The sequence below is a fragment of the Borostomias antarcticus genome, assembly GCF_949987555.1.
Source record: "Borostomias antarcticus genome assembly, chromosome: 8".
NCBI classification, from domain to species: domain Eukaryota; kingdom Metazoa; phylum Chordata; class Actinopteri; order Stomiiformes; family Stomiidae; genus Borostomias; species Borostomias antarcticus.
The window spans coordinates 26,895,876-26,922,251 of record NC_140241.1 but is presented as its reverse complement, the minus strand read 5'-3'; the positions used below and the strand labels follow the sequence as shown (position 1 = coordinate 26,922,251).

The 26,376-nt window shown below is 44.7% G+C and overlaps 4 protein-coding genes across 5 annotated transcripts; 2 read left to right on the top strand and 2 right to left on the bottom strand.

The window, feature by feature from the left end:
* Positions 1-85: 85 nt before the first annotated feature.
* ggcx (gamma-glutamyl carboxylase) lies at positions 86-7,394 on the bottom strand. Its single transcript, XM_084441798.1, has 15 exons — positions 7,242-7,394; positions 6,710-6,958; positions 6,448-6,606; positions 5,813-5,978; positions 5,639-5,717; positions 5,392-5,498; positions 5,122-5,285; positions 4,636-4,937; positions 4,241-4,372; positions 3,410-3,561; positions 3,145-3,314; positions 2,028-2,158; positions 1,322-1,469; positions 985-1,189; positions 86-774 (listed from the first exon to the last, which is right to left on the bottom strand). Exons 1-15 carry the CDS (start codon positions 7,270-7,272, stop codon positions 615-617), a joined length of 2,355 nt encoding a protein of 784 aa, XP_084297924.1. The 5' UTR covers positions 7,273-7,394; the 3' UTR covers positions 86-614.
* Positions 7,395-8,237: 843 nt separating this feature from the next.
* On the top strand, positions 8,238-13,373 carry gmcl1 (germ cell-less, spermatogenesis associated). The gene is made up of 15 exons (XM_084442645.1): positions 8,238-8,544; positions 8,747-8,929; positions 9,134-9,257; positions 9,410-9,506; positions 9,658-9,755; positions 9,912-10,024; positions 10,131-10,196; positions 10,448-10,532; positions 10,726-10,816; positions 10,986-11,126; positions 11,293-11,362; positions 11,587-11,662; positions 11,783-11,928; positions 12,090-12,177; positions 12,335-13,373. Exons 2-15 carry the CDS (start codon positions 8,754-8,756, stop codon positions 12,473-12,475), a joined length of 1,512 nt encoding a protein of 503 aa, XP_084298771.1. The 5' UTR covers positions 8,238-8,544; positions 8,747-8,753; the 3' UTR covers positions 12,476-13,373.
* Positions 13,374-14,510: 1,137 nt separating this feature from the next.
* On the bottom strand, positions 14,511-16,914 carry fam136a (family with sequence similarity 136 member A). Of its 2 annotated transcripts, XM_084441613.1 has the most exons (3): positions 16,667-16,914; positions 16,439-16,579; positions 14,511-16,321 (listed from the first exon to the last, which is right to left on the bottom strand). In XM_084441613.1, the coding sequence occupies exons 1-3, from the start codon at positions 16,751-16,753 to the stop codon at positions 16,133-16,135; spliced, it is 417 nt and encodes a 138-aa protein (XP_084297739.1). In that variant the 5' UTR covers positions 16,754-16,914; the 3' UTR covers positions 14,511-16,132. The 2 variants fall into 2 exon arrangements, with proteins under 2 accessions (XP_084297739.1, XP_084297738.1); XM_084441612.1 differs by having other exon boundaries at positions 16,439-16,914.
* Positions 16,915-17,014: 100 nt separating this feature from the next.
* On the top strand, positions 17,015-22,648 carry pcyox1 (prenylcysteine oxidase 1; the record flags this gene model as incomplete). Its single annotated transcript, XM_084441754.1, has 7 exons — positions 17,015-17,210; positions 17,534-17,684; positions 18,395-18,601; positions 18,700-18,874; positions 19,104-19,315; positions 21,679-21,831; positions 21,975-22,648. Exons 2-7 carry the CDS (start codon positions 17,573-17,575, stop codon positions 22,646-22,648), a joined length of 1,533 nt encoding a protein of 510 aa, XP_084297880.1. The 5' UTR covers positions 17,015-17,210; positions 17,534-17,572.
* Between the last annotated feature and the right edge of the window lie 3,728 nt (positions 22,649-26,376).

Genomic DNA, 26,376 nt, shown 5'->3' with positions numbered 1-26,376 from the left:
CTTATTTCAAACTTTATATTTCTATCTTAAAATAACTTAACAGTATTAAGAACACGGTCAACTGCTGAAATGTCATGAACGCTGAAGTCTTTTATTTTCATTTTCTGTCTCTTTATTAGAAAACTACCCCCAGGTGTTTGACTATCAAAGATGATCATACAACAATCTTTATAATCATTCTCACCCCTTCTCATCACTCGCCCTGTATACAGGTATCTGTGTGTATATTAAAAGGCTCTGCTCTCTCACTGACATTGCTGTACCTCTGACAAATGACCACTTATATTAACAAATATAACATTTGCTAATGTGCAAATGTTGGCTTGATTTGTTTAAATTATATGAAAAATTATAATACTCTTAAAACCAAAACAGGTCAAAAACTATTTCAGGAGTAAGATTAGCCTCCTGTTTGTAACTATATTCCCACAACAGTATATTCAAATAAAAGGCTGGCAGTAACAAAATAAAAACGGAAAAAGAGAGGGTGCGTGCACACACCCAGTGCAGTAACAGTCTAGAACACACTCATTCACACATATTCCAAGTAACTCATTCATCAGCACATACTCTCACACAGGCACTGGCATACTGTGAAATCTCTGACATCCTCCCTAGAGCTCCCCGTGGCCAACTTCATCCTTGAGGCGTTCATCCAGGCTGCCTTCGGTTTGGGGTTGCTTCATGTTGGCGTAGGCCACCTCTCTGGTCAGCTGCTCCAGAGGAGGCAGACCCACTGCCAGGTTACGCAACGCAATGGCCGTCATCAAGAACCTTCGGGTCACAAAAACCACTTCACTTAAAGTACTGTAATGACACACCATTAGAGCTTAAAAGTACTTAGAAGCTCATGACTACATGAGCTCTCATTTCTGTTGGTCTCTCCCTGACGGACGTGGCATAAATATACATGTATTTGGATCTGGGCTGTTGAGATCACAGCGAAGACAGAACGGACTTCATTCTCGTTCGAGTATCACTCACCCTCTGCGCAACATCCAGTACTTTTTCACAACGAATCGGTCCAGCCTCTCGATCACGTTGGCCTCCCTTCGCTTCACCACCTCCTTCATACGCCGCTGCCGTCGCAGGAACAGCCGCACCACTGGGTCCGTCGCGTTGACCTCTGCCCCCTCGTCGTCATTGGGACCAACGAGAGGCTGAAGCTCTGGGGGGAGAGGTTCTGTCTCTGTGAGGAAAAACACGATGTTAAGGTCTTTGAATATGTAGAGGTTCACACACCTGTGGTGGTTCCATGTGCGGCAGAATTGACAGGAAGTAGCAGCACGTTGTTGGGTTCTGTGTGTACAGCTTCCCCAACCTGTTCCATTGCGGACGCGCTCTTGCAGTTCGAACAGCTTGGTGAAGTTCTTCTGGAGCGCTGCTTCTGTAGTGTTCACATAGATGTACATGTAGCAGGACGGCCCTTCAGACACCGTGTACACCTTATGGTAGGCCCCTGCTGGAAGCTACACACACACACACACACACACACACACACACACATTGCTCAGTGTACATTCCTGGTCTCTGTACATTCCTGCTCATGATAATGATTAGAGTCCTTCAGTTCAGCAGGGGTGATATTACGATATAGTTGTGGCAGCCAGCTCAGGCCAGGGGGGTTGTCTACAGTACTGTAAGACTGCAAGACCATAACTTATAAGGCCACCACTTCTACTGTAACACGTGCGCGTGTGACCGAATTGGTCCTCGCTTCTCAGTATAAATATCGACCACCCGTGCTAGTTCTTCGTTGGCATGCTTATGGGAGGTAGTCACGTGTGCTTGTAAGTCCGAGGACCCAAGATCGAACACAAAAAGGGGCAAGTGAGGTTGGAAGCAATACTAACAAGCGACGCAGTTAGACATGCCCTTATAGACCAGCGGTTTGCATCCTGATGATCTCTGTGCTAATCTTCCCCCCCTTGTCTGTGACCCTCTCTGCTTTCAAAGTGGAGAGGACAATGACGTAGAAAGGGTGGACTGCCCACTCCTCACAAGGACACATAACAACTGTTCTGTACCGTCATCTGCTCGCCAGGCTGCAGGGTGTAGTTCTTCTTCTCCGCCACTATCTCAACACTCACATGGCCCTGCAGGACCTGGACACTGGTGTTACCCAGGTCCTCACTAACATAGTTCTCCAGGTGGAGACCTAGAGGAGAAACACTATCAGTCAGTCAAAATAAAGAACCAAAACACAATCATGACCACATAGAAGAATCAACAAATATGAATGGTGTGGTGTTGTATTGTTAAAGGGCAATGCTCGTTTTTGACAACCTGGACCTTATTTACGACATATTATAAGAAGTTTGACTCACCGAGATCACTTTGGTGTAGTTCGGAGGCCTGTAGAAGAAATTTAAAATCCAGCGCGAGCCAGTATATCCATGTAATGACGGTGGACGGGGCAACGAGAATGCAGTTTCTAAAAATCTATTTTCGGCCGCTAAACGGTTGTTTTCATCAATCAGATTGGATGAATCGACAGTTGAGATTCCTCAACGCGAGGCATTGTAGTGGTTTTCAAATACGGGGTCTTTAGCCTCTGTAATATGATCTTTACACGCCTTTCCCCACTTGCTCCAGCACGCATGCGCACAGGCCAGCGCGCAGACTGGCTATTCTCCGGCTCACATTCTCTGCGCTACGATCGTTGTTGGTGCCGAGAATATTGTCGTCGTCATTCGTCAGCAACAATCCGATCGTAGCGCAGAGAATGTGAGGAATCTCAACTGTCGATTCATCCAATCTGATTGATGAAAACAACCGTTTAGCGGCCGAAAATAGATTTTGAGAAACTGCATTCTCGTTGCCCCGTCCACCGTCATTACATGGATATACTGGCTCGCGCTGGATTTTAAATTTCTTCTACAGGCCTCCGAACTACACCAAAGTGATCTCGGTGAGTCAAACTTCTTATAATATGTCGTAAATAAGGTCCAGGTTGTCAAAAACGAGCATTGCCCTTTAAGCGATGATGCAGTCTAATGCCTTTTTCCTATTATGAATAGGGACATGCGCTTTTATTTTTATGATACAGTATGTATGTTATGCCCTCTTGCAAAGCACATTTTTCTCAGGAGTAACGATGAATACAACTGAACTGACGGAGACGACGGGGAGGAACAGCCGAACCTGGGAAATCAGCGATGAAGACAATCTCTGTTTGGTTGTCCAGGGTTCCCTCGATCTCCTGGAACTTGGTCCTCCAGGGCGAGAGGTCGACCAGCAGCGGCATGAGCCAGGGGTTCGGGTGGAACGGGGACCAATAAGCTTTCACAATGTCCACACGGGGGTCAAAGATCCTAGCAGCGGGGTCGAAGGACAACCTTAATTTGTCTTATTTGATTTGATTGATAAGAAACACCCATTTCAGTTGTTTTGAGGTCCTACAGCCTACCTTTGCTGGAAGCGGTCATTGATGGACACCCAGATATCAAAGTAGATCTCTGGGTCTGAAATGTTGTAGTGAGGCAGGTGACGACTCAGGCAGGTGGCGTACTGCTTCAGCATGTCCCCATGGTCCTTCCAGCGCCGACTGTGAGTGAACACCTACACATACCAAACAGCTGAGCTGAGTAAAGAGGACTTGTATTTTAAAACATATTGTTCTAAGCATAAATTTCCCACTTTAAAAACTGTTGTGGGCATGGTAATGAGAACTGGCAGCTATCTATGAGTGACAGACTGTGCCCCCACTTTCCACACGTTGTTTGTTACCATAGCTACCTCCATGATACGCGCTCATTTTAGAAGACTGAATTTTCACAAGCTAACTAACTAAAGTATATCAAATATCGATAGCTAAGGTAAGGACTGACACATCCAGTAATGATTTTTGCTAGCAAGCTAGCCAAGTTAAGATAAAAGCAAACTATAATGTCCTTATGAAAGCAAACTAGCTAGCTAACGTCACCTTATGAAGGGGAGTGTGACACACTACGAGGAGAACGTTCTCAAGCATTTGAAAATAGAACGATAAATTTAACATGCCTACTTCTCCAAAACTAAAGAACGGACATTTAATACTTTCATCGTGTTTCTTCAATGCCCTCCTGTGCAAACAGCATATAAACCTAGAATGTGTGACCATGCAACCACCATGTTAATGCTTTAAAATGTCTTTTTACTATGTCATTATGATGACTTTCTGACTTCTTACCGTACCTGAAATGTTGTCATAAAATGTCTTGGTTATTGTGACTGCTTCTGTATTTGTCCCTTGACTCACCCCAGGGTTGAGGTATCCGACCTCTCCTGTTTTGCCGTCTTTGTAGGTGATCTTCACATGCTGGTGTGTGCGGGAGTGAACCATCATATCCCAGGAGTAGCCATAGAGGCCATTGGTCCAATTATTATAACCCTAGGTCACAAGACAAAAGGTTCATCTGCCTGATAACATTTCATGAAAAAAAAACCACCCCCACCCCCTCCGCTGACAAAGCTAATCTCAGCTACAGTCTGGCAGGCTGGCAGTCGTGTTGACACTGATTGTGCAACTGTCGTCCTAGTAGTAACAGGGGGTGGAAAATAACATGTGCTGCTAAAACTACTACACTCACTTTCAAATGCTCAAAACAGAAGGAGAAGCAACAAATATGTGTGGAGTAAAGAAAGCGAGCCCACTTGTGTGATGAAATGAGAGTACGGGAGGAAGAACTGTTCAGCCAGGTAGAGGACGGTGAAGAGAGCCGCCATCTTGTGTCTGAGCCGGGGTTTGGGAGCCTTGGGGACAGCGGGGGCATCCTGTGGTCCGGCCGTCGTGGTCTGGACTTCGGGGTACACACAGGAAGTGCTGGGCTGTGGGTCTGGAGATGTGAGGGGCAGCACCGCCCTGAGGAATGCTGGGAATCGTGCAAAGAACCGCCTGGGCCAGTCGGGATAGCAGAAGATAGGACTGGTGGCCAGCATGGTGTAGGCAAACATCCCTGATGTTGAAACAAGATAGCAACAGCGATCAATATTGGTTTACCTATTAACTTTAAGACAGGTAGTGCTTGATAATACTCTTTAGTTTAAAGCAGTGGACTCTCAGAATAAACAGTATGGGGATATTATCTGTAAGATATTACGCTTTAACCTTTGGGTAGTGATAGTCCAACAGGCTCTCACCAATGCTGAAGAGCTGAGAGTTCATGCAGTGGAAGTAGCTGACAAAAAATATGCCAAAGGGTCGCGTGGCATCGAAGAACAGCAGGTAGCCAGCGGACAGGTCCAGAGCCAGACCCCCTCCATGAACCACAAGAAGGTTCACCATGTCCACGGGCAGAATCATCCTGGCCAACAGACACAAGGGCTTAGTCACAGGGCCTGGTCTGACTGATGGGAAGATGAGAATGAGGAAAAGCCTTCACATGTCACATGAAGTTATATGGAACTCACTTGAATGGGTCAAACAGCCAATGGCGTGCCAGATAGTTCATGGAGTATCCCTCCACCCAGTCCGCATCCAGTTTCTTGACTCCGGCTAAGAAGTATACGATGAAAATCTGCAAAAGACAATGTAAATATATATTCGCAAGAGGGGTTGGTTACTGATGTTTCTGACAAACAGGCACAGACAACATTGGTTCTAGACAGATTCAGATTCATTAAGTAGATGTGGATGATGAACAGAAGTGGCACTGACCTGAGTCCTCAGGATGGTGTAATTCCAAAGAGGCACTTGGGCATTTCTTTTTTTGGAATTCCATAATCCATCTATTGACCTGTAAGTGATTACATACAGTACATAAACGGACACACTCACAAACACACGCACACACTGTGTGAGCACAACCTAAGAGTCATGCTACCCACTCACCAGTATCTGTTGGCATCCATGATTGTTAGCTGGAAGCCGATAAGGCCGTAGAGGTAAGAATGGTTGTTCCACGCTGTCTTGTCCAGGAAGAAGATGTACCAGTAGGTGGAGATGAACATGAGGCCAGACAGCCTGTGGAAACAACCCAGCATGATGCCCACAGCACCTGAAAAACGCATGGGAACGGACATTAGAGATCACAAACGGTGCCTCTCTGTAGGAATGGACACCATAATTGATCAAGACTATTGGATAGTTAGCACCTAGTCTCGGAGCCAGACTCTCTACAGAGGAGAGAGTCTGGACTTCAGCCGCTTAGAATTTGTAAAAGGAAGTTCTTAAAAAAACTCATCACTTCCGGTCCGGACTGTCTACTACTCTCTGCGGAATTTTGACGGGATATCCGCCCGTTTTTTCCCCAACTTCCTTCAACAAAATTTCTGCGCCTGAATACCAGACGTAGTAGACAATCTGGACCGGAAGTCGACTCGTCTGGCCCGCGAGACTAGTTAGCACCTGAAAACGGCACGCACGCACACACACACACACACACACACACACACACACACACACACACACACACACCACCACCACCAACAACAACAACAACAACAACAACTTAGAGCTGAACCCACCCATAAACATCACCACATAGACCAGGTACATCCAATCAAGAGGCAGCGGTTCCAGGAAGTTGAAGAGGGGGAAGCGGCAGACAGGGGCCCCGTCCAGGAACCTGTAGTCCACGTGACTGAGGCCCCTCTCCTGGGTGACATCTATAGCCATCAGCATACCTGGGGGGTGGGATATATGTCATCTTGACGCAGGGTATCGGAGTGTATGGGGGGGACAGAGACATTATCTCAGTGTATGTGTATCTACAGATCAACAGCTCACCAAACAGGAAACGGAAGATGCCCAGTGAAGCAGGGTCAGTGGGGCGGTTCAGGAGGCAAACGAGGCGATGCCAGGAGGACAGGTCCTCCCTCTCAAACCCAAAGAGGCGTTTCATCCTGCTCTGAGACGCTTTCTCTGGGGCGGGCGCCGTCTCCCTCTCTGCGGACGCTTCTCCCTCATCTCCCTCATCGCTGCTCCCAGTCTCAGCAGGCTCCTCCCGTCCTGAGGACTGCTCAGCGAAAGGTGCACCTGAGAGCAACGATAAAGAGATGCTTGATCCATTTTTGGCAAAACTCAGCTGAAGCATCAGTGCAGATGCCACAAGAAACTGCACGAGTTAATATCGGTTAATACGGCACAGGTGTGCTAAAGAAGTGCAATCATGAAACCCGTGCATGTCTAGCTACAGTCTCATGATAATAGATACTGTATATGCGACTATGTGCCTCAATTGTCATTAGAAACAATGTAACATGCAGCAGCTAGCTAAGCTGCAATGACTGACTACAATAACAATGCTGCTACAGCCTACCTGCAGTAGTATCGCACGCCGCAGCCTCCATTGTTTCAAATGGTTATGCAATAGACTAATAGATTTTAGGACAGAGATGTCAATGTCCCCTCCTCTCCCCAATACCGGGTACAGGTTACCCCAGACACGTAAACAGTTGGGTACGTGTCACCAACTGCATACTAGCCAAAGGAGCAGTGGCAGGAAAGTCGGAATCTGTGTCAGTGCTCTCTTCCGATTGGTTTGTTCTAAGCAGAGCCACGCCTCTACAAGAATGAATCCAGAATGTGTCAGCTCCCAGTGGTTGGGAATGGGAATGTCTATTGGAATAGCATCATTTATTTATTTTTTTACATTCAGCTAATTATTAATTGAGAGCATTATTGACTAAGCAAATAATGCATGCTGATCATAAGCCAGATAATGTGGGACCACTCTCACTCCTTTAAACACTCACCCATTGCATAATTTGCACATAAATTGTTCTACACTGACAACGTTCCTATGAATGAAATCTAGCCGACTCCAGCTGTTATTCAAATGTGTGAAAAGCTGATTAAATTCCTGGAGTTGGTCTTGAATCAAATAGAAATATGGACCTTTCACTGTTGTTGGACCTGCAAATCACAATTGTTTACTTTAGGTGGCAAAGTGCAAAGTCGCTTGAAATAAAACAAGATGATTAAAGCTCCTATATCCTGCCTCATACATGAGGGGCACAATCTATAGTTTAGCCAGCCTTACTGATCCTAGTTAATTTAAATTATTATTTAATTAATTTGTTACAATAATTATACATTTATAATTGTTTAATTAATATGTGTGTGTGTGTGCGTGTGTGTGTTTATCGTATTTGGGTGGGAAAATGTCCCTTTTTGTACATGTTTCTCAGGCCTTGTTCTTAGAGTACTGTTGTTTTACGTAGCCTTTATTTTGAAATTCTTTGAAAGAGCCTCGTGAGATCGTCCTGATCTCGCGAGATCCTGTTCTAGCTACTGCTCTGGGTGGAATCAGCATTGTTCCAATCTAGATGAAAGGAGGTGACTTTAGCCTTTAAACTGTTTTTGGAACATCTCATCAAACTGTCTATGACAACTGACCAGGGTTAGCACTGCAATTTGTTGGTATTTAACGATTTATATCTAGGTTGTCGTGGTCAAATAATCCACTACTCGGGTTGCCACGCTAGCCAGCTGTCTCCAGCTTCAGAAACACTGTCCGGCTTGTTTACGTCTGATGAAGAGCCACACCTGAGAGGACGACATACGATAGACACCTAACAACCTAAAAGCCAACATCTTGGATTGCTTAGCACACACATCGGGTAAGCAGCTACCGTTACCATAGTTGGTGTTTGTTTTGGAATCTCATAGCCTAACTAGCCAGCACATTAGCTAAACCGTTGTGAATGATCATACGCATTTATTTGTAAATATAAATGGAAACATGATAAACACTGACTTAGTGGTAATGTCTTTGTACGGATGGCGTAATACCTTCGTACGGATGGTGTGTTGCATGTCTAGGGGAGAGATGGGCACTCTGGGCAGCCGGTTCCAGGACCCCCCCCAGGGACCAGAGGAGGTGGTGGAGGGGGTCTGCCTGAGCCGCAAGCACGGGTGTGACTGTAAGAAGAGGAAGAGGAGTGCACACTGCGACTGCGACAGCGAGCCCGAAGAGGAGGACGCCCTGCAGGACACCCCACGCAGGTGAGAGGGGTCACTGTCAATATCTCTGGGTGACATACACAAATAACCTGGATGTCAGCTGTCAGCATTAGTAGGCTATAACACAGGGATGTGAGTCATTGTTCTCTTTGGCTGTAACCTTCATATGACCATATCTTTCTAAATTCTTGGTTTTGGTTGTTTTCTTTTGTGATTGTGATTTTGTGATTATTTTGCCACTAACAGGAAGAAACTGAAAAGCACCTCAAAGTATATCTACCAGACTTTGTTCCTGAATGGAGAGAACAGTGACATTCGCATCTGCGCGCTAGGGCAGGAGTGGAACCTGCACAAAGTTTACCTCTGTCAGGTTGGTGAGACACACACGCACACACACACACACACACAGAGTCTCATAACAAGTTACACAATTTCTAGTTACACAAGACAGCTAATATCTGTTCCTCAGTTCCACTTCATCCATGTCTCTCTCCCTCCCTCTCTCCCTGTGCTGACGTTCAGTCAGGGTATTTCTCCAGCATGTTCAGCGGCTCCTGGAAGGAGTCCACCATGATGGTCATAGAGTTGGAGATCCCAGACCAAAACATTGACACAGAAGGTGAGTCACTGTCAGAAACAAATTGTTTATATTGCTTGGTTGTGTCATTTAACTTTGTATTGTACTATGCTATACTAATCCTATTATGTGTGTGTGTGTGTGTGTGTGTGTGTGTGTGTGTGTGTGTGTGTGTGTGTGTGTGTTTGGGTAGCTCTACAGGTGGTGTTTGGATCTCTCTACAGGGACGATGTTCTGATTAAGCCCAGCAGGGTTGTCAGTATCCTGGCAGCTGCTTGTATGCTCCAGCTGGTCAGTAGACTGTCATCCACAGCATGATTAATCAGTCAATTACCTTTCAAATATGATTTACATGTCGCATAGCAGTATAGCTTCACAATAAGTATACAATTGATTGTGATTTTGGTGTGTATGATGATGATGATGATGGTGTGTGTGTGTTTATAGGATGGTCTCATCCAGCAGTGTGGTGAGACCATGAAGGAGAACGTCAGTGTGAAGACTGTGTGTGGCTACTACTCCTCAGCGAGTATCTACGGCCTGGATTCAGTCATGAAAAAGTGAGCAGCAGCACCATCACATCCATCTTGAATGATAATTACAATGCACAGATATTTTCCATATATTTTCCAGATATTTGTGGTCTTACAATTGTGTGTTTTGTAGGTGTCTTGAATGGCTTCTGAATAACCTCATGACCCATCAGAACGTTGACCTTATGAAGGAGCTTGGGTTTGTATCTTAAATTGATAACACACCTCTACTAACACCACATGGTATGCTGGCACCCAACTGGTTCCTATAGCAAGTTAATCGAAGTGTTCATAATGTTTTACCGTCAGGTAAATACAGCTTTATCACATACTTTCTTGGTAAATACCTACACACTGTGAAACGTTAAACAGGGAATAATGCAGGTCCAAGCCCCAGAGTGTTTCTGTGGTGATTCTGAGCAGTGTCTCTCTCTCTCTCTCTCTCTGCAGGGTGGAAGTGATGGAGCAGCTGATTCAGTCATCTGACCTGTTCGTCATGCAGGTGGAGATGGACGTCTACACAGCCTTGAAGAAGGTACTGTAGCTAGCCCCCAAAGGACCGCTGTCTATTTCCTCAGATAAACACTCTTTTTCTACCTTTTTTCACTCACTCACTCACTCACTCACTCACTCACTCACTCACTCACTCACTCACTCACTCACTCACTCACTCACTCACTCACCCTCTCTTTCTTACCCCCCCCTCTCTCTCCATCCTCTCTCCTCAGTGGATGTTTCTGCAGCTCAACCTGTCCTGGGACGGTCCCATCAAGCAGCTTCTGGCCGATGCTGACGCCTGGCTGTGTAAACGCAGGACTGGTATGTACTCCTGTGGGGTGGCTGGCATGCAGTACAACATACAGCTATGCTACAAATCTAATTTAAACACAGTGTTGCAGGGCACACACACACACTTTCACTGACTGTCCAGTCTTTACACTTCACACACACTGAATGACCAGTCTCTCCTGATGGCTCCTGCATACAGAGTTGGGTGAGGAGGAGCCCTTCTTGAAGACAGAAGACGGAGCTCTCTTCACGCCAGTCTTCAGACATGTCCGCCTCCAATACATCATCAATGACCTGGCCTCAGCACGCATTCTGGAGAGGGACAACATCCTGCCACCTGGTGAGCCTACACAGCACTGCTACTGTCTGGGGACACATTAGGAACTACTTCAGTATGAGTAAAACAATTATAGTCAGTTTTATTTTGTCACATGCCGCCTCATACCAGTACAATTAGCAGTGAAATGTCAGTTGTTTTTTCATCTGTACCATCTCCCTCATCACAGATTGGCTAACATCTGTGTACAAGAACCAATGGTTCGCCATGCTGAGAACAGAGCATGACAACGACAATGGGTAAGGAGGGCCACCCCGAAACCATTACAACACTCTGTGACAACACAGCACACAGGCCATTTCTATTCAGCTATTTTTCCTTTTAGATGTTAGCTAAAGTAACTGTGCATCTTCTCCCCAGGTAGTTCCAGCTATAAAATCATAAACGCTATCTCAGATGATTAAATTATAGCATTTGAGTGTGTGTTCATTGTGATTATTGATGTGTTTGTTTGTGCCTGTAGTCCACAGGAAGCCAACAAGGAGGAGTTTGAGTTGAGCAGCATGAGGTGTGGCAGGAAACTGAACAAAGATGGAGATGTGAGTCAGGACTTCCAATCTCTTCCCTGCAGAATCATGGTCTCATTGGTTTAAACTTTTTCATACATATCATAAACTATGAATTATATATCCTATATGATTAAAATATGTTTTTTTCAGTATTGTTGGCGGTGGACAGGCTTCAACTTTGGCTTTGACTTACTGGTGACCTACACCAACCGCTTCATCGTGTTTAAGAGGAACACACTGAGCCAGCCATGCGGGGGCGCTGTGAGCCTGCAGCTCCGCAGGCATCTAGCATACAGGTCAGTGGTCTAGCCCATCATCTGTCACAATGTCATGATCTACAGCATTAAGGACTGTTCTTTTTCTTGCAGTTTTAATTAAATTGAATATGATTGAATGGGTTCAATGAATGACTTGTCCATTCAACCCACTCAATGTTTGACCTTTGCTCTGTATCTAGGCTACGCCTGGCTTCCTTTGATAGCAGTGGAAAGCTGGTCTGCAGCAGATCCACGGGTTACCAGCTTCTCACTCTGGAGAAAGACCAGGTCAGTGAAGTGGTTTTAACCACATATTAGCTAAGCATAGCTGTAAAGTTGTGATATGCCTTGATGTGTGAATCCATAGGATTCCTCTTAAGATAATAAAGATAAATTACATTCTTTCTTTCTTCTCTCCCTCTCTCTCTCCAAATCTATCTCTCAGGAGTATGTGGTGATGAACCTGGACAGCAGGCTCCTGTCTTTCCCGCTCTATGTGTGCTGTAACTTCCTGTACACCTCCACACAGTCAGACCGGCGGCCCGACGCCCCCGAGCCAGAGAGCAGCACCCGCAGTGTCTCCTGATCCCTGGGCCACAACACCCGACCACAGCCCCTAGTTACCACCAATCCCTACGTAACGCAGCCCCATAACCCCTCGCTTATTCAGCTCCATGGCCCTCAGTTGACTCCCCCAGGACGTTTGCCTGCTCTATATCCTGGTGAAGTGTGTGGGATGTTTTCTTTCTCTTTTTTTTCTTTACATTTTGCAGCTTTCTTTTTTATATATCACATGTAATTACTTTTAAATTAACATGTTATTTCATTCCATTAAGAGATGCCTTTTTGTTATTTATTTTTTTTACTTTTGTAGGACAGAAGATCTACAAAAACCTTCAACTGCCAATAATTTGTCCACATCGGGGGGCAATGGTGCTATCAGAAAAGTCTGACTAGGTTTATCTCATTACACACAACTTTCCTCTCTGTCAGAGAGAAGTAAACGTATATTTTTGTACATAACTTTCTTGCTAACTCTTAATCATTTTACTTTTATCTCTCAAATGAAAATATGTTGACTGCTGCAGTGTTGGGATTTGGATTTGAAAAACGTATTGTTGTAACCAGATTACAGAACATGGTGCTGCTATGGGCCACTGTCATTTCTGTCATTTCATTTCTGAAACGTTCAATTTTGAGATTCAAGCACAATTTGAAACATCAAAACCATTTCCTGATTCAATTTCAAATAGACTTACTATCTATGCTATGATAGAATGTGTTGGAAAAAGCATTCATTTGGACCAAAGTGACATGGTAGCGATTTCATAGAAATCTGTGACTTCTGCTTATGTGAACTAGACTAGTCACTAGTGTCCGATACATTACCTTGACCAGTGCAGTTATCTTTGCAGTTACTTGTCAGTGCCGGTGTACCCTCATTGAAACGCTGTCACTGAAATTCCTTTTTTTGTACCATTGTATGTGCCTACATATGTATTCTACAGAAACATTTGACTGCTGATTATGCTTATTGTTAATAGAGGTCTAAAATGCTGGGTGTCTGTATGTTACTTGTTATGAGTGCTACTCAAAGATGAAAAAAAAAAAGTTCATAGGTGATCATTACATTAGTCATTTAGCAGACACTTTTATCTAAAGTGACTTACAATAATTGCATTTAACATAGGGAGTCAGTATACTACTACTCACCAGAACTCACAAGTGCATCTCTTTTCTAAACAAGACTAAGAGCAAAATCTAGTGCTAAAGCAAAATAATTAGAGCTACTGCGCAGCACGGGGTCAGGGCCAGGCATTTTGAGGAGGAACGAGAAGACAAATGACAAATACATGAGGGTCTCTGCCTGGACTAATTATTTAAAAGTGAAATCCAAACTACTGCCTGAGTAGACATTAGCATGTTTATTCTGTATCACCCAGGGCTAAAACTAACTATGGTTGTGAGACCAAGGGAAGGTCATGTTCTTGAGCCAAGTGAGAAGCTGGCAGTTTGGCCTTTGCTTGATCTTCTAATGAAACTTAAGTACTACAAAAGAACGCTCTCAAACAAACTTAAATCACGAGGCATGTGGCAGCCTTCATGTATGCATCATCTTCGGTTTCATGCATGACAAACCCTGCTGGGGAATGAAATGTTTTTTCGCTGTCTTCCTAATTGCAGAGTAACTGCAGCTGTGCATCAATCTGGCTGGATGCATTAGTTCTAGGCAAGGGTTGGGTGGGGTTGCCAACAGCAACCTCTGATTGGTTGAGGGGGATGGGATGACAGAATTCAAAATGTGACAGTATTTGAGATTTGAGATGTTGCAGTGAATATGAGGAGCATGGCTGGCTTCATATAGCTCTAATTATTTTTTTATTTTTTTAAAGCTGAGCATGGATTCACTGATTGACTGAATTGATTTGATTGAACACAGGTGAGATTGATCCAAGCAGACAAAAGACTGGCCAGATGAAGACAAAAGACTTGTCAGATCAAGATGCAAACAAGAAGCACAATGAGCATGCATTCACATTTTTATTCTGCATCACCTGGGCATGAACTCACAATGGTTTCACACTATGACAAGCAATCAAGGGTTGCATGTAAATGTCACAGGTAAATGTAACATGGAGGCTTCATCAGTTTCCACAAAAAGCTTGTTAACAGCACCACAAGGTAAAAACTAAACCAAAGACTAAACACTAAGGTACACACTTAAGTGGAGAACAAAAGACGGCTTACAAACTTACAAGATGGCACAGGAAACACCAGTGACACTGCACAACTACAGCAAATAATGAAGAATCAAACAAATGGACTGGGGGAGCTACATGTAGGCTATACACAGACTAACAAGACAGGTGGAAACCAATCAAACAATCAGTGGCACAGGTCTCATCTCAGTCAATTTACCCAGTTGTAGACTGGGTCCGCTATTGGGGCGGGGTTGCCATCAACGTCTCTGATTAATGGAGATTGTTGCACCATAGGATTGTGGGTAGTGTATTTTCTCCTGTATGAACAGCAGTAGCTTGAGAGGACAAAATGAGGACAGGCTTCAAAATACTGTCAACATTTCAGTTTTTGAGATGAAATTATGAAAAATGTCACATACATCTACCATGTCATGAAAATGTCTTTTTTCATTAACATTGGAGATTTATTGCGCAAGTATTTGTAGTAGCTGCATACAGTACTGTCTACAGTAAAACATTTTAATGCACTGTGGGCTACATTTTTTATATTTCAAAAATCTGAAGATTGTTTGTGGAGGACAGTCTAAAGAAGTAGTGTAGCAATTGGGGTGTCAACTGACCAAAAAATGTGGGAGTAGGGTTTGATGGGCTTTACAATTTTTAAGATCAACGGAGTGAAGGACTTTACTGATTTTTCATGCATGGAAAGTCACACTTCCTAGGACGTTTCAGATTCAGAATACAGGGAAATACAAGGTATCGGCAGCTGAGGCTGCCTGGCCCCTAAATACAAACATTTTGATACGCTGTAGGACATTTCAGTTAGGTAACCAACCTCTGCCAAACTGCTGATCCTCAAGCTCTGTACTGCAGCAGGTGTGATTTGACTCTTATGTACTTTTAGCAGGCGTGATTTCCTGCTATTGATGCAGCATGAATTTTTACCATCTGCTTTAATTTCCATATAAAAAATACAGATTCACAGACAAGGTAAAGGCAACCACAGCCCATTCCATACAACAAAACAAGTAGTTTGTTTTAAGGGAGAAGTTGGACAAAAAAAAATCACAAAACAGTTGACGAGGTAGAGTTCACACAACAATTCCTCATGTTTGTTGGACAAGTCGTAGTTCAGTGCAGTTCACAGTGACAATTTGGGCAAGGTAGCTGTAAGCTCAAGCACTCACTACAATGGGAAGTCAGGTCTCGCGAGTGTGCCCTTACCCATCCCCACCGTAAAGCCTTCAGAGTAATCTTTCTTACGTTGAAAAGTACGTTGAAAAACTGCATGGCAATAAACGGTTTCTGATTCTGACTCCAAGCCCCATACTCCCCAATCCTGCATAATTAAGTGGCCAATCTGCTTTGCCTCATTTGAACGTTCTATTCTCTGCAGTGTTAACTCTTGAGTCTGTGGTTTAGTCTCCCTCACTACCATTCAAGTCAAACCGGATATTCAACTATGACCTCCTTGTTTGCAGTAATGTGTGGAGTCCAGGCTGTCTTTGTGCAGCATGCTGTAGGTCCTTCTCTCCCCGTCTTCACTGAGGTATCGAGTCCAGGTTGTCTTTGAGTCTGCGTGTCATGCTAGGGATGAGGTTGACGTGGTCGTCCACACAGCTGCCTACACAGCGCTCCATCAGGGCGCGTACCGCTGGCTCCTTGGCCCCTGAGTCGAACAGGTCCTTGGCCTTGTCATTGCAGTGCATGGTACACCTGCTCAGTCGATCCTGGGGAGAGGAGGAGCCACTGTTAGCCTACACCTGGCAGTAAATTGGGTGTCACACATCCGGTTCATACACAGCTATTCAGTGTGTTAGAGGTTGTTGTCCTAAAAGTATTCTCACCTGGAATTTCTCTAGTTCGGAGGTGACCAGTCCTTGAGCTTGGGCCAGAGGGGTGTGGCAGCGCTCGATACAATGGTGCACCTGCGACATTGAGTCGATGGCGCGATCACAGCACTCTGCACTGCACTTGAACATGCGACCCTGATAACATGAACATGGAAGAGAAGTCACTCCCTCAAAGAAAATAAAACGATAATGAGAATGCATAACTGCAGCTAATCCACTTACTTGCATTATGCGAATGTGGTCCCGTTCTAAGCTCTGAACCATATCCTCTACGGCGGTCTGGACACGAGCTTGATGCGCCTCGGCCATCTCTGGTTCTCTCTGCAGCGTCGATACTCAGGCTAAGGAGGACCTGCTTTAAAATGTGTGCGTGTGTGTATTATTTCCACAGCAGCCACTTCTAACAACACAAAACGTATCGTTTTAAGTAAAAGGCTCTTTGTATTGCTGTTGACTAGTATCTAAGGTCACCTCCGTGAAAGCATGTGTTCTTCCACCTCTTCCGCCTTCAAATTCTACATCCGGTAGATTTCCGTTTCCGATTACAAACAACGTTGCAATATGACCAAACTGGCTTCTTCTTTTAAAGACCAAACTATCGAGTAGAAAGTGCTATAGTTACAATATTATATATATAACAACTAATAACTAGATAGTTTGTTATTGAGGTAAAAAAATATATACGCGTTAAAACTGTCAAACTCGTCAAAACTGCTGTTCGTGACGTGAAAACCGAAGTATTCACTTCAACTGACTTTTTGAAATGGTAAGCAGTGAGCGAACGGTCTCGTCAGGTCAGCTGTCATGCAAAATAGTGTCCGGGTAAAAAGTCCGATTGTCTAATAACATTTCGTGACCATTTTAGCAGCTAAAATGGTTTGACTTTGTATCCGGACACATTTATGCATTCCGGAAACTATTTGGCATGACACAACAAATGAAATTCTGATAGTGCAAGTGTACCTAGGTTGCTTTAATATTATCTTGCCCCGGCATAATGATCTCTTTTACAAAGTTCGCTTTATCTGCTTGATAGGCCAGGTACTATGTGAGGTCGTCTTATTAATATGAATTTGTTTATTTTCACAGGTGCCCATGCGCGACTAACTAACTATCTTAAGGCCCATAATGACTTTGAGTACCTTGTCAGTCAGGACCCTCCTGTTCCTGGGTCTATGTCAGGCTGGACGGAGAAGTCTAGCCTCAGCTCCAGAGCTCAGAGAACAGCCAAAAAAGATAGGTAAGCCAGGCCAAGGCTAGCCCCTCACACGACTGCTAACCTGACGGACTAGTCCCTTATCCCCCCATTACGTTGAACCTGATTTTGCTAATGGGGGAGATAAGGGACTGCTAGTCCGTCAGGTTAGCAGTCGTGTGAGGGGCTAGGCCAAGGCCAGAGTCCCCACTGGATTTGTCAATGGCATTCTCCACACTGTATGTATTGTTATATCCAATAATATATGTGAAACGAACACGGCACTGCCTTGATCCATGTATCCGGTTGTAGAAAGATCTGTAAAAGCGGATAATCTACCAGTTCTGTTGGTCTGTTGGTAAGCATTCATGTAGGCCTATTACCAGACGTATAGTCCTGTTTTTTTTTGGGGGGGGGTTGTTTTTTGTTGTTGTTTTTTGTTTTTACCAGAGTTTGATAGGAAACTGTAGTTTAAATCTGGACTCAGGATGCCCCTCTTTTGTTTTGCTTTGGTTCACCTCGTTATGGGGGTGGCTGTGGCTCAGGAGGTAAAGCGGGTCGTCCAATGACGGTTCGGCTCCTGTCCACATGTCCTTGGGCAAGACACTGAACCCCAAACGAGCAGGCTAGCACTTTGCATGCCAGCTGGCGCCATTGGTGTATGAATGTGTGTGTGAATGAGAGGTAAAGTGCTTTGAATAAAAGCGCTATGTAAGTGCAGTCCATTTACCATTTACTGTACCATTCGTTCCCAGCTGTTGTTGGAGCGGGCATTGGAGGCACAGCAGCAGCCTTCTTCCTGAGGGAGGAGTTTGGAGCCGGGGTGAAGATCGATGTGTACGAACCAGACACCACTGGAGGGCGACTGGCCACCGAGAAGATCGGGGAGTATGAGTATGAGACAGGGGGCTCAGTCATCCATCCCCTCAACCTCCACATGAAGCACTTTATCGATAAACTGGGTAAGACAGGTGTCAGTACAGTATGTCAGCTTAGAGGGGGGTCTGGGTCAAGGTCCTGATCTGATAAGAGACCAGTCCTTGTCACTCGTTTCCGTCAGGCATTTCCCAGAGAAAGGATGTCCCTTCCAAGATGGCCATCTTCGATGGGAAAGAGCTCACCTTTGAAGAGAGCGACTGGTTTTTAGTGAACTTCCTGCGCATGCTTTGGCGATACGGGTTAAACTTCCTCCGCATGCACATGTGGGTGGAGGGCATTCTGGACAAGTTTATGAGGTGAGGGTTTTTGTTAAGATCTCATCTGTACAGCCAATACAAGTCACAGTCATGATTGCTTAAGTTGTCCATCCGCATTCATCAATTGGTCCTCAGCTCTGTTCTCAGCACACCTTCCCCCAGACACTCATACACATAGCCTACACACACACACACACACACACACACACACACACACACACACACACACATTAACAGGAGTCTTGTTTCTTGCCACCTGTTTTCTCAGGATCTACCAATACCAGCAGTTCAGCTACTCGTTCTCCAGTGTGGAGAAGCTCCTTCATGCCATGGGCGGCGACGGTTTCCTCGCACTAGTCAATCAGACGCTGGAAGAGGCGATGCTGGGGGAGGGCTTTTCTCAGAGCTTCCTCAACGACATCGTAGCGCCCGTCACTCGTGTAAACTATGGCCAGAGTGTCCGCATCAACGGCTTTGTGGGTAAGTTTTTGGCACATTGAGTAGTAACCTTGCTATACTGTACAGTGCCTCTAAAAAGTATTGAACCCCCTTGGACCTTTTCCACATTTTTATCGTATTACAATTTTGTTTTTTTTGTCACTTATAAACATAAAGTATTCTATAATGTCAAAGTGAGCAGAAAAATCAATATTTTCCTAAATGAATTACAAATAAAAAACAGATGATAATTGATTCCATAAGTACCCCCCCCCCCCCCCCCCACAGGGTTAATACTTGAATAACATAGAACATTTGTATTCGCCATATATAACCAGTACAGGTACGTTGGAATTCTTGTCATCGCTTGTCCTCACATGTCTTATCAGCACTGATCAGTTCCTCATTCCAGCCCTAGTTACGCAACTAAACATTATAAGGTTACCAATCTGGCAATTTACAATCTGTAGTCTAGCAGTCTATCAAATTGTTTGTACAGGCACATGTACTTCTTTGCAATATTGCTCAAGCTCCATCATGTTGGGTGGGTACCGTTGGTGAACAGCAATTTTTAAGTCTAGCCACAGATTCTCATATTTACTTTTTTATATTTTTAAGCCACTCGAGTATGGCTTTGGCTGTATGTTCTGGGTCATTGTCCTGCTGGAAGATCAAACCGCTCCCAGGTCCCAGGTCTCTTGCAGACGGCAGCAGGCTGCTCTCCTTCAGAATTTCTCTGTACTTTGCTTCATTCACGTTTGCCTCTATCTTCATGAGTTTTCCAGTCCCTGCTGCAGAGAAACATCCCCTTAACATGATGCTGCCACCACCATGCTTCACAGAAGGGATGGTGTTCTTAAGTTGATGTGCGGTGTTAGGCTTGCACCAAACATAGCCCTTAGTGTTGAGGCCAAAAATGTAGGTTCTAGTCTCATCAGACCATAGAATCTTCTTCCACTTGGACTCAATGTCTCCTACATGCCTTTGATGAAATTTTATGTTGTTTTCTTCAAGGGCTTTCTTTCTCCCATACAGCCCAGATTTATGGCCCAGACTTGTGAAGTGTACGGTCTATTGTTCTTCCATGCACAGTTTCTCTCTTCTCAGCCATGGAAGACACAGGCCTCTTCTTGGGCCGCATTTACACTGCAGGTCTTGATGCCCAGATCAGATTTGCCCATTTCCGATTTTTTTGACCGCCTGCTTACATATACTTTTAAAAGTGACCCATATCAGATACTTGTACTTACACGTACATACCTGCTTTACACTTGAAATAACCCGCATGCGTACACGAGGGTTTGCTTACCTTGGTTACCTAGCAACCGGAGAAGGGGCATGCAATACGACTATTGCCACTCTTGCTGTTGTGGTCTTTAGCCTCCTATTTATTCGTGTTTAGCTTTTAGGGACTTGATTTGATGACACTGCAGCCATGAGCATTTAAAGCTTTGCTCTGCCATCACGGCTGAAATTTCCTCTTAAACGGCTTTGTTTCGGTGGGCCTACTGTACAAACCAGTAATTGGCTTGCACTTACTCTTCGCCCCAAAAGCTCAAAAAACAGGTTACCTCGGCAGGTGTCCACTGACCTGAGCCTTTGTCCTCCATTATCTTTTTAAGCGGGATAGTTGTGACAGGTGTTGATGGATGTGGTTGTGTTGTGCGCGTGAAAGTAACGTTATACGTCATTAAAATTAGAAAAAGTCACATCTTCAATGACGTGCCAATCGCAATGACAGGGAATATCCGTTCTATCCGCTTAGACGACAGTCGCATTAGCAGATGTCTGATTCATATCTGATTTATTTCCACATATGATTGAGGCCTGAAACGGATCTGAGAATATCCGATTCCATGTGCTTTTTTCCTGCTTACAAGTGCGTAATACATATCTGATATGTGACTAAAGACGGAATTTGGTCACTTCAACCAGGCAGTGTAAAGGCGGCCTTGGTGGCCTCTCTGACTATGGCCTGCATGGCCCGGTAACTGAGTTTTTGAGGACAGCCTGTTCTAGACGGATTCACAGTTGAACCATATTCTCTCCAATTTTTAATGATTTTTAACTGTGCTCTGGGGTATATTTAATGCCATGGACATTTTAAATCTTTCCCCTGATTGGTGCTTTTCAAGAATCTTGTCCTGGATGTTGGAATGTTCCTTGGTCTTAATTTGGGAATGCACTAACTGTGGGTTCACCCAAGGACAGGTGTATTTATTCTGAAATCATGTGAAACACCTCAATTGCACATAGGTGGACTCTTCTTTATGACATTATAGAGTACTTTGTGTAAAAAAACTAAATTAAATGTCCAAGGGGGGTGAATACCTTTCATAGGCTCTGTAGCTAGTACAAAAAAACAATCACCAGCCACAGATTTAGTTGGGACCTCCTGTGTCCAGGGGCGGTGTCTCTAGCCGGGGCGGACCCGGGCCTGTGGGCGGTCGACGGGGGGAACAGGAGGGTGTGCTCTGGCCTCCTGTACCACAGCAAGGCGGAGCTCATCCCAGCCAGAGTAACGGCCATCTCTATCAAGGTGCGGCCGTCCAAATCAGGTACGCTGGAAAGATTTAAGCTCTGCCAGACAAGAGCTGCTAGTTTTGGAGATCTGACTTTCAATTGTCGTTCACTATATATACTATTGCCTGCTTGTGTGCTTTCCTCTCTCCCTGTAAATATCCCTTTCTCACCCCCCCAGGCTCCATAGCCAGTCTCTATGAGGTGAACTATGTTGGGGACTCTGGGGCTGGCCACTCCCTGTATGACATTGTGATTGTGGCCACCCCTCTTCACCAGGGGAAGTCTGACATCACCTTCGCAGGCTTCTCCCCGCCCGTCCCCTCTCACTACCCCGGGCGCTACCACCAGACCGTGTCCACCCTGGTCCACGGCCTCCTCAACGTGTCCTACCTGGGCACCACGGAGCTGCCCTCCGAGTTCAGGGTGTCAGACGTCCTCACCACGGACACCAAGGACCCCACCGTCATCAGCAGCCTGAGCTCCATCGACCCCGTGCACATCCCCCCGGGGTACAGCCGCCCCCCGGCCAGCCACAGCAAGGTGTGGAAGGTGTTCTCCTCCCAGCCGCTGTCCCAGGAGCACCTGCGCAGCATGTTCCTGTCCTGGGACTCTGTCGCGGAGACGCGCTGGCTGGCCTACCCCTTCTACCGGCCGCCGCACCGCCGCACGCCGCCCTTCATCCTGCACGAGCGGCTGTACTACCTGAACGCCATCGAGTGGGCGGCCAGCGCCATGGAGATGAGCGCCATCTCGGCCAGGAACGTGGCGCTGCTGGCGCACCACCGCTGGCACGCCCAGACGGGCAAGATCGACCAGGAGGACCTCCACACCCGCCTGAGGGGGGAGCTATAGAGGGAGGGAGGGAGGGAGGGAGATGGAGGGTTGGGCGGGCGGGTGGAAGGAAGGAAGCGAGGAGAGAGGGAAAGGGGGATAGAGTGATGGCAGGAGGGAGAGAGGATTAGTAGAAGAGAAAATAAGCTTGTGTCCAAAGCAATAATACTGTATGAAAACAGTCAGGTGTGTCATGGGTATCCCTGGTCAACCCAACACTAATGAGAACCCTTTCACTTGCATTACTGTGTTATCAACAGAAACAGCATGTTTAATACCACCATCAAGCCTTCTTGAAAATGTGGGAACAAGATGTTATTGCACTGTTAAAAATCAATTGATCACTGTGACAACATTATAGCAAACTATGCTATACTGCAGGGTAGAGACTTTATTGTTCTTGTGATTATTGTTGTGGAAGCCTGATTTTTTCTAGCTGGTGAGGTACTACATTAATGGAAGCGAGTAGTAGAGGTGGGAACTCAATCTATTCAAAACACTGTGGCTAATAGCAGTAAACTGTGTAGTGAAGTGTATGAATGCTTGATCCCTTGTAGATTAATTTGATGTCTTCCTGCTGTGTCGCAAGCTCTCTACCTCTGAGGGAATTGTTCGATATCTCTAAAATGCTTCTTAATTGCTAGTTGCAACAGACATTGATACACAAAGGGCAGTGTTTGTTTTAGAAATTGGCTAACTGCAAAACTTATTTATCATGTAATGAAGAAAAAAACAAAGCCATGCCCTTTTGACTGTTTACTGTATTAATGTTAGAATTATGAACGCCATTAGACAGCGTATTCGCACTGATCACAATGTGTTGTAGTCTTCTTTACAAACGGTGGTGCCTTGGAGATCACTGAGCAATACGTTTATAACTGACTTTAGCCTTTGTACATTCTCTCAAAGTATTTTGTCTGCCTGCTAGGTGCTGTGTTTGATTAAACTGCCCCACAGAATGAGTATACCATCAGGATTAAAGCCTAGTTTGTACTGTATGCTTGTCTTATACAGTATAAACTAAGCTTCAAAAGATGTATTGCAAGAACACAAAGGACTTTTTACTTTCCTGGGAATGATACTTAAGGATTTTAATGTTAGATGATCATCCACTATTTTTGGAGTTTAAGGCCTGTCCCACTTCAAGTTTCTATAATTATTTTTGTCAAAAACTAGTTGCTTCTGACTTTTTAATGCACTTTTAGATGTTTATAGGATTTATATTACGAAGACTTTGTGAATCTTGTGTTAAAGATACTGTAACCCCAAAATGGATGGTGCACTTTGATCCATACAAGATTTGTCAAGTTCCCTATTTTGAGATTACCAAATTACCATTCAGAGAAGGATTATGAGGACAATGTAATTTGAGCAGTTTTTGTCAACATGCTATTTTGATCAAGGGTTGGCAAATGTTGCATTTATGTTGCTTTACATTTGACATGCTTTATATAAATGAAAAAATTAAAAAGTGCTCAATCTTGATTGTTTAGCAATGAGAGCCATTATGAAATTTATGTTTACAATCATCAATAAACCATTTTTGGCAGAGATTATGTATGTTATTTCTCTTCTTGAAGACTTTTCCTCTTGCCCTTGGCTCAGGCCTTACACATTCTAGAATAGCCGTCATTGTGATAACTGGCCCTGAAGATGCAAATCCCACACTGGTCTGTTGCTCTTCAACAAACCAGCCCTCCGCAGGTTCAGTCAGGGAGCTTCCCTGGGTAGTTGTACCGTATGATACGCACAGAAGCCTCAGCTGTGTTACTTCATCTCATAAACTGCTACCTACTATGGTGGCTGCTTAAGTCAATGAATTCACGTATGAACACATATACATTCAGTGTTTGGCTGTGCTGTTTGCCTTGCTGGCTATTTTCCGACCCACCGCCACCCCTGCCTCCTCCGTACTGGTTGTAATGTGCTGCTGTATTGGTGTATTGGTGCTGTACTGCTGCTGTATTGCTTGTCTGCCAGGGGGGGTTGTTACATGTAGGCTCCCTGCCTTTTATTGTTGTGTAAATGATGCTACCTTTAGGCATGGAATAGATACAGATAACTGCATATCATGTATCCCATAGGTCAGGTACTGTAAGCAGAAGTATCAATCAAAACGGGAATATTGTGTACTTCTTGTTTACCAAAAAGTGACACCATCGTCAGTCTGCACAATGGAAGGATTGTCTCTGAGAGATCTCTGCCCCCCACCCCTCGACAGTGTCGATGACACTCAGTAAAACAAGCATTTTGATTCCTAAGAGGAAATTGGTATTGCTTTTGACAACATGGACAGCCCCTCCTCCCTGTGATCCCCCCTTTCCCCAACACAAGCACCCCAAATAAAGGGGCATCTGACAGTGGACCCGACAATGGGTGGCATTGACAGGCTGGATAATGAGACGTCTGTGCGGTGTCGGCGGATGTGCCAGCCAGCTGCCCTCAGGTAGGGAGGGACAATGGTACCACAGCCTCCGGTCTATGCAAAGCATGTGATGAGAGGGATGGTATAAAAGGCCTGGTGGTTTCCTGACAAATACACAATACAGTTTTGGACTGACACCTTGCCTGCCTACCTTCAGAGACCAACCACAGAGCCAAGATGAGATTTGTAGTGCCTATATTTCTGTTTCTGGCCACAGCAGGATTCCACACCGGTAAGAGAATAGTGTGAAATATATTCCTGGGTTCAGCATGACGGACACATTGACTCATTGTTCTTTTATACTTAAACTGTACTCTGTCACAAGTGACTTTGATGAGTTGGATTATGGTGTACCCCTACTTCACTTTAGTGTTGTGGGTGTTGTAGTACATATATTTAGTGTTGTTCCAATGGGTTTGATTATGATATTCTCCGTGTGGATTGATGTGATATTTCGATATCTGTGATATTCCCAGCTCTTACTGCATCACTGGAGTCCGCAGAGAGAGACACGTTTGTTGAGGAAGGTAAGAGGGTATAATGATGATGATGAGGATGATGATAATTGATTATGAGTACATTGATTATGAGTGTCACTGAATGTAATTTGAAACTCACCATTTTAGTGGAGGACCAAATGGAATTGCAGAAAAGAGGTACAATGACCTAAGAATTCAGTGAATCTCATATCCATTTCTGCATTCATATCATTAATTTTAAAACACTGGCATACATAATATTACACAGCAGCCACAAAATGACTTCAGGCACGTGCCTTCCTTGTCATTACTACTGAAAGTCATTTGACTGAATTTGTTCATCACTCCTGTGGAATCATATCTTCTTTGAAACCACAAACTGAACAGTGTAATCATGCTAGTGTTATACGGCCCTCTCTGTTCCCAGGTCAGATGCAGTTTGACGCAGAGGACGAGGAGGCAGTTCAGGACGGTAAGGTTGAGATAACAGGGACCAGCGACCAGGTTAGGATAACAAGGAGGATCAGGTTCAGACTGGGATAACAGGGACCAGGTTCAGGGCAACATGACATCAAAGCCTGAGAGGCCATTGTGTTCAAACAAATATGTCTTATTTACTTTACAGCTTCTGACATTGTATCTGTAGAGGATGGAACCAGTAGGGAGGGTGAGCATTTCTTGGGTAAGGGAATCCTGATTTTATAACTATTTATGTTTATGTCAATCATAATTTGCCCCTTGTACATGTATTATCAGGTTGATAAGGCCAGTAATTATAGACAAATGCCATTGCCTCATTTTGTATTCTGTAGAGGCTGTTCAACAGGGAAGTGGTAAGTAGTAGC

Coding starts and splice junctions, on each gene's coding strand:
- ggcx (XM_084441798.1), bottom strand. CDS start 7,272: ATGGAGGCTGCGGCGTGCGATACTACTGCAG. Junction 6,959..7,241: donor GGCGTGCGATACTACTGCAG/GTAGGCTGTAGC, acceptor CGTTGCTCTCAG/GTGCACCTTTCGCTGAGCAG. Junction 775..984: donor TACTGGATGTTGCGCAGAGG/GTGAGTGATACT, acceptor TGTGACCCGAAG/GTTCTTGATGACGGCCATTG.
- gmcl1 (XM_084442645.1), top strand. CDS start 8,754: ATGGGCACTCTGGGCAGCCGGTTCCAGGACCCCCCCCAGGGACCAGAG. Junction 10,025..10,130: donor CTGGATTCAGTCATGAAAAA/GTGAGCAGCAGC, acceptor TGTGTTTTGTAG/GTGTCTTGAATGGCTTCTGA. Junction 11,663..11,782: donor AACTGAACAAAGATGGAGAT/GTGAGTCAGGAC, acceptor TGTTTTTTTCAG/TATTGTTGGCGGTGGACAGG.
- fam136a (XM_084441612.1), bottom strand. CDS start 16,753: ATGGCCGAGGCGCATCAAGCTCGTGTCCAGACCGCCGTAGAGGATATG. Junction 16,322..16,438: donor CCGAACTAGAGAAATTCCAG/GTGAGAATACTT, acceptor TCCTCTCCCCAG/GATCGACTGAGCAGGTGTAC.